At 40.9% G+C, this 12,769-nt stretch overlaps 1 protein-coding gene across 2 annotated transcripts in view; it reads left to right on the top strand.

The window, feature by feature from the left end:
• Positions 1 to 6,766, top strand: part of dennd4c (DENN/MADD domain containing 4C) — a 108,977-nt gene extending 102,211 nt beyond the window's left edge. For both annotated transcript variants that reach the window (XM_060934932.1, XM_060934939.1), the window contains exons 32-34: positions 3,160 to 3,313; positions 5,183 to 5,247; positions 5,371 to 6,766. In XM_060934932.1, coding sequence (XP_060790915.1) covers positions 3,160 to 3,313; positions 5,183 to 5,247; positions 5,371 to 5,507 — 356 coding nt within the window. In that variant the 3' untranslated portion in view covers positions 5,508 to 6,766. The remainder of the gene's footprint in view (positions 1 to 3,159; positions 3,314 to 5,182; positions 5,248 to 5,370) is intronic.
• The last annotated feature ends 6,003 nt before the right edge of the window (positions 6,767 to 12,769 follow it).

Raw genomic sequence — 12,769 nt, forward strand, 5'->3', positions numbered from 1 at the left:
TCTACTGTAGTTTATAAAGTTGATCAGAGTATCTAGGAACCTTTTAATTAGTAATTCATCACATCCTGTTTCCCTGGGGTATAAATAAGATGTGACACAGAGGCCTATTTCTCTTATCCACTCTTCAACATGGGAAAGACAAGAGAACACACCATTCAAGTAAGGCAGATGTGTGCCGACCATCATAAGTCAGGCAATGGCTACAAGAAAATAGCCACTCGCCTACACCTGCCCATATCTACAGTCAGAGGAATCAAGAAATTTAAAACAACTGGAACAGTGGCAAACAAGCCTGGACGAGGATGCAAGTTTATCTTGCCACCACGCACAGTGAGGAGGATGGTAAGAGAAGTAAAAAGTTCTCCAAAACTCACTGTTAGAGAATTGCATCAGTGAGTAGCATCTTGGGGTCACAAAGTCTCCATAACAATCATCAGGCGCTATCTACATGCCAACAAGCTGTTTGGGAGGCATGCACGGAAAAAGCCTTTTCTCACTTACAAGCATAAACGTAAACGTCTGGAGTTCGCCAAGCGGTACTGGGACTTCAACTGGGACCGTGTGATTTGGTCAGATGAGACCAAGATAGAGCTTTTTGGCAACAAACACTCTAATACATCACAAAAGATGAGTATGCGGAAAAGCACCTCATGCCCACTGTGAAGTATGGGGGAGGATTGGTGATGCTGTGGGCCTGTTTCTCTTCCAAATTCCCCAGGAACCTTGTTAGGGTGCATGGCATCATGAACTCTTTGAAATGCCAGGACATTTTAAATCAAAATCTGGTGGCCTCTGCCCGAAAGCTGAAGATGGGTCGTCACTGGGTCTTTCAGCAAGATGATGACCCTAAACATGTGGCCAAATCTACACAAAAATGGTTCACCAGACACAAAATCAAGCTCCTCCCAAGACCTCAACCCAATTGAAAACCTGTGGGGTGAGCTGAAGAGGAGAGTGCATAGGAGAGGACCCAGGACTCTGGATGATTTAGAGGGATTGTGCAAAGAGGAATGGTCGAAGAGCCCTCTCTCTGTATTATCCCATCTTGTGAAATGTTGTAGGAGAAGATTAAGTGCTGTCTTGTTGGCAAAAGGGAGTTGTACAAAGTATTAATATCAGGGGTGCCAATAATTGTGGCACTCTTGATTTCATGTAAAAATTACTTCTTAATGTGGGATTTTTTTTTCCCACTGAATAAATGCACTTGAATTAAAGGTTGGATTTTTCTCTTTTGCAATGTTGTCCTATATTATTTAAAATTTTTTTTAAATTTATTAGAAGCCTAAGAACATATCTTAATGAGGGGTGCCAATAATTGTGGAGGGTGCTGTATATAATTATTATTTTTTTTTAAATGATTGCTAACCATAGTATGCACATGCATCTAATTTCCACTGAGTGGTTTTCTTCTGTGAATGCTTTGCTATTTCTTACTTTTGGTGATGGTGTAAGGTGTGGCTTCTGTGTTTATTAAATGTTTTGTACTTTTAATGAAAGAACTCAATTATTTTAAATGTTTTTTTTTTCTTATTCTCGAAGATCACAAGAGCAGAATTACAGTGTTGTCCACATCTGCTCCAAACCCAAACATAAGATCTCAAATTGTTGGAGTGCAGTACAAGTTATAATTTCGGTCCATATATTAATATTTTCTTAAAACTGTGGCTTAATAGTCATTCATAAATAAAAGCATGATTTGGTATCATTCTGACAAAGAATGTTTAGCTCCCATGTTTGTCCATTACTGGCACAGTATTTTGGAATTGAAGAAAAATGTTTCACGAATAATGAAATATCAAGTAAAAATGTAAGTTTTTAAAATTTACTTGGAGGCTTGAACTTATTTTTACTTGGAAATCCAGCAGGGCCGGTTCTGCCCTAATCTGGACCCGGGTGCAACATCGCGCAACCCCCCCCAAAAAAACCACACACACACACACACCAGTCTAAATCAGGACAACCATCACATAACTATAAACATTTTACATCAACTATTTTAACTAAATGGACTATAATAAATGAGCCTGCAGCCACGGCGGGCTGCCTTAAAAAGTAACCATTTGTCCTACCTTAAAACTCGTTTTGCATTTTCTGCCTCCTTTTTTTGTATTTTCGACCCTGCGTTTTTCTTTCCTTTTCTGAAAACCCGATTTGTGTCCAGACATTTTGTTCTGCTACCAACGAACTAACTCGTCAGGTCTCGTCTCTCGAGCCCGCGATGATTCCCGTGGGAGGGGCAACAATTGATACATTTTTACAAACAGCCAATAAACAGCCAATAGGGAGGCTGCAACGTTCGGGCTCTCCTTTGCTCAGAGACACTCAGTAATGCACTCATTCAGGAACAGAGAGAACTCTTATTTTTTGGGGCCCCTCTCCACACCAGTCCCGGGTGCAAATGCTACCGTTGCTCCCCCTCCAGAACCGGCCCTGAAATCCAGCTAATATTGACTAATGTTACTTAATTTTTACTTCACCCGGGACGGAGTCCACCAGGGGGCGAGGTATTGTTTTCGGTGGGGTTTCTTTGTTTGTTTCTTTGTTAATGATGTTACGGGAAACCAGCTGGACCAATCTTCATGAAACTTTCAGGATAGATGGGCATTGGTCTCAAATAGAACTGCCAACATTTTGGGGGTCATCCGGTCAAAGTCACCAAAAAGGTCCAAATAATTTTTTCATGATATTTTCCTTCATATTCATTCAGATGTGTTCTGATTGGCTGAGAGCAGCACGGTGTATGAATGAGACTCAATCAAAACCATGTTTGTTGGCCAAGTAATTTCTCACACGAGGTCAAAATTGTTGTTTTTTTTAACGATCATATTCTTCATAAGTGCTACCAGGCGAGGTTTGTTTTGCCTGGCAACACTTGTTTTATTGTTTAAGATGCTCAGTGTGGAAGGCTATCTCTTCCAAGAAAATGAAGTTACGGCCATAATTTAAAAAGTTTCAGTAACTTTAAAGAAGTAAGCTTAACTAATTACAAAATAACCCAGAACGTTTCAAACATTCATTTTTGACCTCATTGTTTGCTCCTGGAGACTGTGAAAATACCCATAAGCTAGTATCGTACATCACTTTGGACTGCAGTATATTGGAGTAGATGAAAAGAATTGAAAGGTTTTGAATGACTTGTACGTCTCCTCTCCCCTGCAGTGAGGAAGAAGGGCTCTTTGGCTCCCACTGACCACCAGGAGATCCGGACCCTCCTCAACAGTATTGTTAGGAACATCCAGACCAATGATGTCTACAGCCCTATAAACTTGCTCCTTAGGGAGATCAAGCGACACCCGGATGTCAAACGGCAGAGGTCAGAGTTCTGTTTAGTCGCCTCAACTAATCATGTGTATGGGAGCATACACAAAACCATGTGGCCACTGCATTTGTGTATGATTTGAATATTCTTGTTCTGGAAGTTCTTTTGAGAAGGCAGCACCTGAAAGAATAGACTAAATTAATGCAAATTGAAGTAACTCCTATATGGAATAGTTCAAACTTTTAAATTATTTTTACGCTTTGAAATATCTCCTGTTTGTTTTTGTATCTAGTCATTTGTGTGCCTTTGTGTTTATGCATTTTTAGTCATTTATTTACAGATTACGCCTAATATGAATATAGTCCTTGACGTAGGTCGCGTTAACCGACAATTGTCCGTCATTGACGGATTTTTTTTTAGCTATGACGGAAAAATCTGAAGGCCGTCGGTCATTTTGACGGATGTTTACCGTTACCATTACCAATAACAATAATAGCCTAATAATAAAACATAATGAAACACATAATTGAAATGATTGGCAAGTTGTGGCAGAGTTTTCTTACATACAGTATACATAGTCTTCACTGCCGGCACTTTCAGTCTGAGCCGACGTTGCGTCAGTCTTGATGTTCAGTGCATCATGTATACACTGCAGCCACTGCGCAAGGCTGTTCCGCCCATCGCGCTCCTGACCGCGCTCTCACTTTTTTCTAACCACTAGCACAGTGAGATGTATTAATGTTTCCTTTCTCTGCAGAAGACGCGTCATTTTTGCTTTTAAAAAAAAGAGATGCATTGGGTTGTTTGTGTCGTTTCCCTGCCTGTACGTCTTAATGCAATAGCGCTCATTTAGGCTAGTTGTTTTCTTGTTTTTAAAATGAAACAAATGTCGATTTATTGTATTCTTCCCCAGCAAGCTTAGGAAGCTTAGGAACATCACTGCTCGAATATCTGCTAAACTATCATTTTAATGAGAGCACGGCTAGACAAACTAACATTTAAACATAACTTCATTTTATTTAAGACCTTCCGTGTCAGCCCACTACGGGTCACCGCGGGGTGCAGCTGCACCACTGGTGCAGAAAGACCGCATGCTGCAGGATTTCCTCCCTATGAAGAGAGTACTAGCAGGGTCGGGAAACCCAACTTTCAGAGGCTCTTGCCGGCTTCTGATCACTTCCCTGGGAGAAATGTTTCCCGACTTCAGAACTTTGGCTGAAGTGGCGCTGGTTATTCCAGTCTCCAGTGTCGCAGCAGAGCGCGGGTTCAGCCTTCAGAATAAAATTAAAACGTCAACGAGAAGTCGTCTGTCCGAGGCAAAGACGCAAAATTTAATGACAATTGCCTCGGCAGCAGTCTCCATTGACGACTTTGATTATGCACAAGCGAGCTCCCAATTTAAATCCATGCGGGCCAGAAGGAAGGTTTGAGCTCACGCAAACAGGTCAAATTAGATTGTCACTTAAATCGTTGTAGTGGACTGTTCATATTTTAACTGCAATTGTCTTGCTACGTTGTAAAATAACATTGTTCATATGCCCGTTAAGGCACAACAGCCACAATGTTTTTAGCGGAGGGAAAATGGATTCACAAGTGACCGAACGTCAGAATCTCTGTTCATCTTTTTGCATCATAAATAAATGATTAAATAATACAAGCTTGTTCTGTGAATTAATTTTTAAATGAAAATGAGTCCATGAAAACACAAGTTATTAAATATATAGCATTTATAGCCTATATACATTGTCATTTAAAAGTTAAAATAAAATGACAGATAATAATGGACAATGACGGAATTTTTACGACCCTGTCCGTCAAAATGACGGACAATGAAAAAGTCTAACGCAACCACTGGTCCTTGATGCTGACATGCTGTTAAAAATTAAAACACTCAACAGCTCTTGATTTTCTCCTTATTTGTAGGAGTATATACAGACAGATTTTGTTCCTTTCACTTGTGGCCTTGGGAAGGGAGAACATTGATATTGGTGAGTAAATATTGGTACGATTTTTTTTTCTTCCTGTGGAGATTGATAGTTTGGGAATATTTTGCCTCCATTTCTGTTCAGAGAAACATCTCATCTTACCATCTTATTATTTTGTGTCTATAGAGGCCTATGACCGGGAGTATCAACAAGCCTTTGAAAAGCTGAGCCCAGAGCAGCTGAAAGTGCTGTCTCCTGTTGACCGGCCGCCCTCCAACAGCGTGCAGTGGTGCCTCAAGTGCTTTGGAGCTCCATTCATCTGACCTGGCTATAAAGGGAAATCTCTCTTCCCACCAGGAATCGGGAGCTTAGACATTTGGGACGTGTAGAAGTGCACGCAGTGATCATATTGAGGAACTTGCTGATCAGCTCTTGTACCGTCAGTCCTCTTACTTGCACCTTTACCCAAACATGGTACTTTATCATCTTCCAGATATCAGCGCCAGGATCAAAGCTTGCTTATTACAGTGTTCGGCAACACCAATATGTTGCGTATCGATATTTATTGGTGTAAATCTTCACCCGTCCTGATGCTAGCGCCTGCTTATTTTCCTTGGACCAGGATGGAAAAGTGCCCAGTCCCATATCACTGCCTTGCGTCCCAATAGCGTCCGTCCGAACCTACCTGTGGAAAGAGTTCAGTGGAAACGAAGATGTGTTCTCTTGAGATCAATGGCGTTGGTCTTAGATAATGTGCACTTTCAAATTTGATGATTTTTTTTTTTTCAATCTCCATTGTTTGTATATATTTTTCTATTAAGGGATATTCAAACTTTACTGCCTTTTACAGAGGGATCTTTACCTATTTCTAAGGAGTCTGTCTTAAATGCCAAGCTGAAATAATCAATGTGGGTCTTAAGTGTTGCAGTGGAAGGATTAAAGTGTGTGTGTATGTGTATACAGGGCTGTGGGTGTGCACTTGTAAGAATTAGCACATCGTTCATTCGGAAGACTGTGGCAGAAGACAATCACATTTTGTCATGAGCAAGCTAGCGTTGTAAATGAGATCAGGTTCTGGAATAGACAGTAAAGTACTTTTACTGGAAATTAGCTTTTATGCACCTTTGGACTTTACATGTAAATTTAAGGATACTTATTTTGTAGAGGAAAATAATGAATGCATTGGGAGTGTAACTACTGAAAACAGATTATCCTTCATTTATTCAGAAATTCTTGTCTTAAATAAAGTCATGATATTTTGGAAGAAAAAAAATCATTATCCCATGTACATGTCCTTGAACAGTCCAGTTGAACTAAAGAATGAATATACAATATCTCTCGTATCAATATTTTTTAAACAACATTTTATGCTACTACTCGATACAAACGCGTTTTTCATTTTCAGTAGAGTCTCAAGTCTTAAACTCCACTTTGATTATATCGCTCGGTCTAAGTGACCTCAGTAGGCAACAATTATTAGTCCTCTAACGAAAGATGATGAAGAGCAAATCTCAGTAGTTCTAGTGCCTTTGTATTTAGGGAAGGTAGGTTTTACTACTAATAAATTAACAGAGTGCAATCAGTCTGCCTTAATTTATTTATCCTTATCTTTTCATATCCTTTTATTGTGTAATTATTTGAGAGCTCATGTGGATACAAAAGTTGCCGTCGTCCCCTGGGGTGTCTTGTTTGTTTGTTTGTTTGTTTGTTTGTTTGTTTGTTTTTGAATAATCCTTGTAATATAATCCAGGGTAGTTTGGGGCAAGTTTGAAAAATATTACATTGAGCCGTGCAGTGATGCATATGTATAAAGACGAATTGTTAGTAATCCAATAACCACTGTTCCTAGCAACAAATATTTGAGTATAAATGTAAATTAGTGATATTTTTCCCATGAGATTCGTATTTTGGTAGTGGAGGTTTTGTAGTATTCAAATGAAAGCTTGAGAAACAATCATTTTGAGGCTCACTTGTTGCAAGAATGTAAGAATGAAAAGGCAGTATATGTGGACCGCTTAGATTTGAATGTATTCTTGAAAGCATACGGGACAGCGAGGACACGGTTTCTGTTTTATATCGTTTACACATTTGTAACATTGTAAGCAAATTGATCATGGATTAATCCCAGTGTTAAAGGAACAGTCCACCGTACTTCCATAATGAAATATGTTCTTCTCTGAATTGAGACGAGCTGCTCCGTACCTCTCCGAGCTTTGTGCGACCTCCCAGTCAGTCAGACGCAGTCAGACGCGCTGTCACTCCTGTTAGCAATGTAGCTAGGCTCAGTATGGCCAATGGTATTTTTTGGGGCTGTAGTTAGATGCGACCAAACTCTTCTGCGTTTTTCCTGTTTACATAGGTTTATATGACCAGTGACATGAAACAAGTTCAGTTACACAAATTGAAACGTGGCGATTTTCTATGCTATGGAAAGTCCGCACTATAATGGCAGGTATCAATGCGCTGTCGAAGCGCGCAGAAGGTGTTAGTACGCCTGTCATTATAGTGCGGACTTTCCATAGCATAGAAAATTCGCTACGTTTCAATTTGTGTAACTGAACTTGTTTCATGTCACTGGTCATATAAACCTATGTAAACAGGAAAAACGCGGAAGAGTTTGGTTGCATCTAACTACAGCCCCAAAAAATACCATTGGCCATACTGAGCCTAGCTACATTGCTAACAGGAGTGACAGCGCGTCTGACTGACTGGGAGGTCGCGCAAAGCTCGGAGAGGTACGGAGCAGCTCGTCTCAATTCAGAAAAAAACATGTTTCATTATGGAAGTACGGTGGACTGTTCCTTTAATGTGAAATATGAATGTGACACATTTTATTCACTATAGTCAGAGCTGACCTGAGATCCAACACTGTAATCCTGCAGCCTGAATACGGCCATAATCGTAAGTGAGACTGATCCAGGATCAGCACATATCAAACCAATGGCATGAGGATTCTAGTCAGTAACATGGGTTTTGATTACATGATCTACCCCTGTCCTAAATTCACAATATAACATTCCAGCGTCAAAGATTTCCCCGTCTGGGGTTCAGCGTAATAGATCACATTGTATATGGTTTGCTAATGATTGAAGCACCAACCAACCCATTTATAGACAGACTCGTACTTTACATAGCTAATATTGCTTCATTTACTGCAGTAAACCTTTTAACTCCTCGCTGTTCCTGCTTATTCAACCTTGTCCAGTGTATCTGGGTATGTACACACATTGCAAAAGTGATACTCTTCTGTCAAATATATCCTGGTGATGGTGTATTAAAGGAAACGTATAAGGATCATTTCTATATCAAAAAGTCTAGTGGGTGAATATGGCACACAAAGACTACCATATGATCCTTTAATAAAAAAATATTCCAGGATCTCCTACATGATGTGTGGGTAGTCTGTCTGGTCCGGATGTTTGTTCTGTCCAGACGATGACTTATCTACCCTCCTAGTGTCCTGTGAAATGGGTAGGAGTTTGTACAGCATTATGATGATCTCCAATAAACATGCTTTGTTCTGTTAAACTCTTTTTTTTTTATTTTTTTTTTTTTTTATAAATGAGCAGTGTCCTTAATAATTTGACAAACTAGAGATTGTCAATTTGTGCATTCATGCCATGATTGCTCATGTAACAAATTCCCATGCTCGATAGGCAGTAGTAATATTTATTGACGTTAATAAATCCTAGTCATGTTTCAGTAGAACTATGACACCGAACAACATTACAAACAAATTTTGATGCCAATTATTCTGCCTTTTGTTAAACTGTTAGTTTGTCACAAGTGATTTAATGTTAAGCTTTATCTTAATTATTTTTGGGGTGCTATAATGACGAGCTCTCTGTAAACGTTCTATTTAGGCCCAGGATTAAGAAATACAGTTCTCTTCAGTGGGCGGCACGGTGGTGTAGTGGTTAGTGCTGTCGCCTCACAGCAAGAAGGTCCGGGTTCGAGCCCCGTGGCCGGCGAGGGCCTTTCTGTGTGGAGTTTGCATGTTCTCCCCGTGTCCGCGTGGGTTTCCTCCGGGTGCTCCGGTTTCCCCCACAGTCCAAAGACATGCAGGTTAGGTTAACTGGTGACTCTAAATTGAGCGTAGGTGTGAATGTGAGTGTGAATGGTTGTCTGTGTCTATGTGTCAGCCCTGTGATAACCTGGCGACTTGTCCAGGGTGTACCCCGCCTTTCGCCCGTAGTCAGCTGGGATAGGCTCCAGCTTGCCTGCGACCCTGTAGAACAGGATAAAGCGGCTAGAGATAATGAGATGAGATGAGTTCTCTTCAGCATGTGTGTATGTGAGGAGGATGTCATTTTTATCCCCCGCTGGCCCAAAGACCCGAAGGGGGATTATGTCATGGCGAAGTCGATCTGTCTGTCCGTCCCGGAAAAGGTTCTCACCTTCTGAAATCAACTCCTCCAACAATTGAGAGGAATTTCATGAAACTTGGCAAAAGGCTTTGTTATAGGACAGTAATGCGCATATTCCAGTTTCGTTTGCAATATATTGTAGCAGGGGATATTGTGCTCTCGGAGCACTCTTGCGATAGCTTAGTTGGGATGAAATGTCCTCACAAGGATAGGAATATCTTTGATCGTGTTGGGTGACTTGTTCCCTGCCTCTCACATAGCCTATTCACACCTACGGTCAATTTAGAGCCACCACTTGGGGTGGGGACATGTGGCTGGTCCTCATGAAGAAAACTGCAGATTATATTTTTAAAAAATCTAAAAGAGCTTAAATGTTAGGATTAGATTTTGGTATAGCATTAATTAGTTGCAATAATTGTCTCAATGGAAGGTCCTCACAAGGATAGTAAGGCAAACGTGTGTGTGAGGGAGACAAATTCAGAGGCTTTGTCACATACTAGGTATTGCAAGGTAACATTGTCCATCCATTATCGGTAACCGCTTATCCTGTACAGGATAAGTAAGCTGGAGCCTATCCCAGCTGACTATGGGCGAGAGGCAGGGGACACCCTGGATAAGTCACCAGGTCATCACAGGGCTGACACATGGACACAGACAACCATTCACACTCACATTCACACCTACGGTCAATTTAGAGTCACCAGTTAACCTAACCTGTATGTCTTTGGACTGTGGGGGAAACCGGAGCACCCGGAGGAAACCCACGCGGACACGGGGAGAACATGCAAACTCCACACAGAAAGGCCCTCGCCGGCTGCTGGAACCCAGGACCTTCTTCCTGTAAGGTGACGGTGCTAACCACTACACCACTCTGCTGCCCCAGGGTAACATTGTATACAATGAAATTCTTAACGTTTTCATCCATCCATTATCTGTAGCCGCTTATCCTGTTCTACAGGGTCGCAGGCAAGCTGGAGCCTATCCTAGCTGACTATGGGCGAGAGGCGGGGTACACCCTGGACAAGTCGCCAGATCATTCCAGGGCTGACACATAGAGACAATCATTCACACTCATATTTACACCTACGGTCAATTTAGAGTCACCAGTTAACCTAACCTGCATGTCTTTGGACTGTGGGGGAAACCGGAGCACCCGGAGGAAACCCACGCGGACACGGGGAGAACATGCAAACTCCATACAGAGTTTGCATGAGTTCGCTGGGCTCGAACCCAAAACCTTCTTGCTGTGAGGCGACAGTGCTAACCATGACACCACCATGCTGCCCATATTGAGGGATGTAAACGTTTTATTCCGAGAGAAAGCTTGCAACGAAGTTGTCTGTGCTTTTAGAGCAAGCGATAACATTGCAATAGCTATGCAGTCTGGTTAGTCAAATGACTTTCTATGGCTTTGCCCACCGAGTTGCCATCGCCTTGTCCACGGCTAATGTTTACACATAGCTAGTTAACTTGGACACTGTTAGTTAGCATGTAAAAACAGTGTTACGCTAACATGAATCACGTTAACTGATCTGAACTCCTTTCAGAAATATGTTTTAGCATAATCTTGCCAAATAAACAATGTAGAAATCTTTCTTTTCTAATAGTGTTAGCTACCCAATATGATTTTGAGTTTGCCAGCATGTCAGGTGGAGTTTCACTGACTAGCTAGCTTAACGTTAAACCACCATGATGCACAGCATGCGTTCATTTTGTGAACAGGCCATTTGCAGGAATTGGTCACGTGCCAATTTTCCCCCAGCAACAAGCCCGTGGTGGGCAAGCTAACTTGACATTCCTTGACAACCATAAGAGTTTGACTGGCGATGCTAAGCAAGCCATTTCTATAATAGCTGTTTTTACCTTTTCTACTGTCTTTTTTAGACCTGAATTTTCATCTGTACTTGGAAAAAGTTTGTGGTTTTAACTTCTGTCATAAGTTAAAGTGAATCATTGGCTGTAACAGAGTGTTTTTGGACTCAAGTTGGTCACCCACCGCCGAAAGAAATTCAGGTGCGAAATGGCGGATTTCTCGGGTATGTTAATAACTTCTCCTTTTCTACCTTTATCCAGACGCGCAGCTTGTGAACAGGCAAGGCAGGCAACTGTTTGGGGCCTCCTGGCCCAGGGGCCCCCTGAGAGTCGGGGCCCGAGGGCTTATTTATTTTGTTTTTTATTGTTTTTATTGTTCTTTACCATTGTATTTTCATATTTGGAATTTAAACTTTGGTTTCATACATTTTTCGTTGGTGTCAGATTATTTATAACATATTGGTGATGAACACTGGTCAGAAGGGCCCCCTGGAAACTTTTGCTTGGGGCCACAACAGACTCTAGAATCGCCTCTGCCTTTATCATTCGCTTAACGTGTGAAGATTCTTGAAAATAAATACAGATATATCTGTAGATGTGTTTTTAGCCGAGAAGAAGCAGATTTATTCCCCAAGGGTTTGCTTTAACTTACAACAGAAGTTAAAACCACAAACTTTTTCCAAGTACACAAGAACATTAGGGTAAAAAAAAAAAAGACAGTAGAAAAGGTAAAAACAGCTATTATAGAAATGGCTTGCTTAGCATCGCCAGTCAAACTCTTATGGTTGTCAAGGAATGCCAAGTTAGCTTGCCCACCACGGGCTTGTTGCTAGGGGGAAATTGACACGTGACCAATGGCCTGTTCACAAAATAAGCCAGTCGGTTGCTTAGAGACATGAGGTATTAAAAGTGTTGGGGTAATAATACAACAATGCGTTGACAGAAAACGTACTTTTAAAAGCAAGTACTTAAGTAAAAATTTGCCTGGACAACTTTCACTTGTATCGGAGTAACATTTGACCAGTGGGATCTGTACTTTGACTTAAGTAAGGGTTGTTTTACAATCAGGGTACAAAGTTCAAATTAAAAAAAAAACTATCAAATCTGCACTTTTGGAAATTAATACACATATGAACATAGGCATGTGTAATAGTTTGTATTATAACAAGATTAAGTGTAGCTTTAAGCAGGGCTGGGAGAAACAAATGAAGTGATTCTCGGAGAGGACTTTTTTTTTGGGGGGGGACAATTCAGTGCTTTCAAATATAAGGCTGTAAGCTTTGTGTTCCCTTACGAAAATCTACCATGATTTACTATGGTTTTACCATGGTTTTTATGTAGTAACCATGATTCTACCATGGTATCTCATGGTTATTCTAAGTACTATGAACCAACCATAGTATTAC

Source organism: Neoarius graeffei, chromosome 1 (assembly GCF_027579695.1).
Source record: "Neoarius graeffei isolate fNeoGra1 chromosome 1, fNeoGra1.pri, whole genome shotgun sequence".
Taxonomy (NCBI): Eukaryota; Metazoa; Chordata; class Actinopteri; order Siluriformes; family Ariidae; genus Neoarius; species Neoarius graeffei.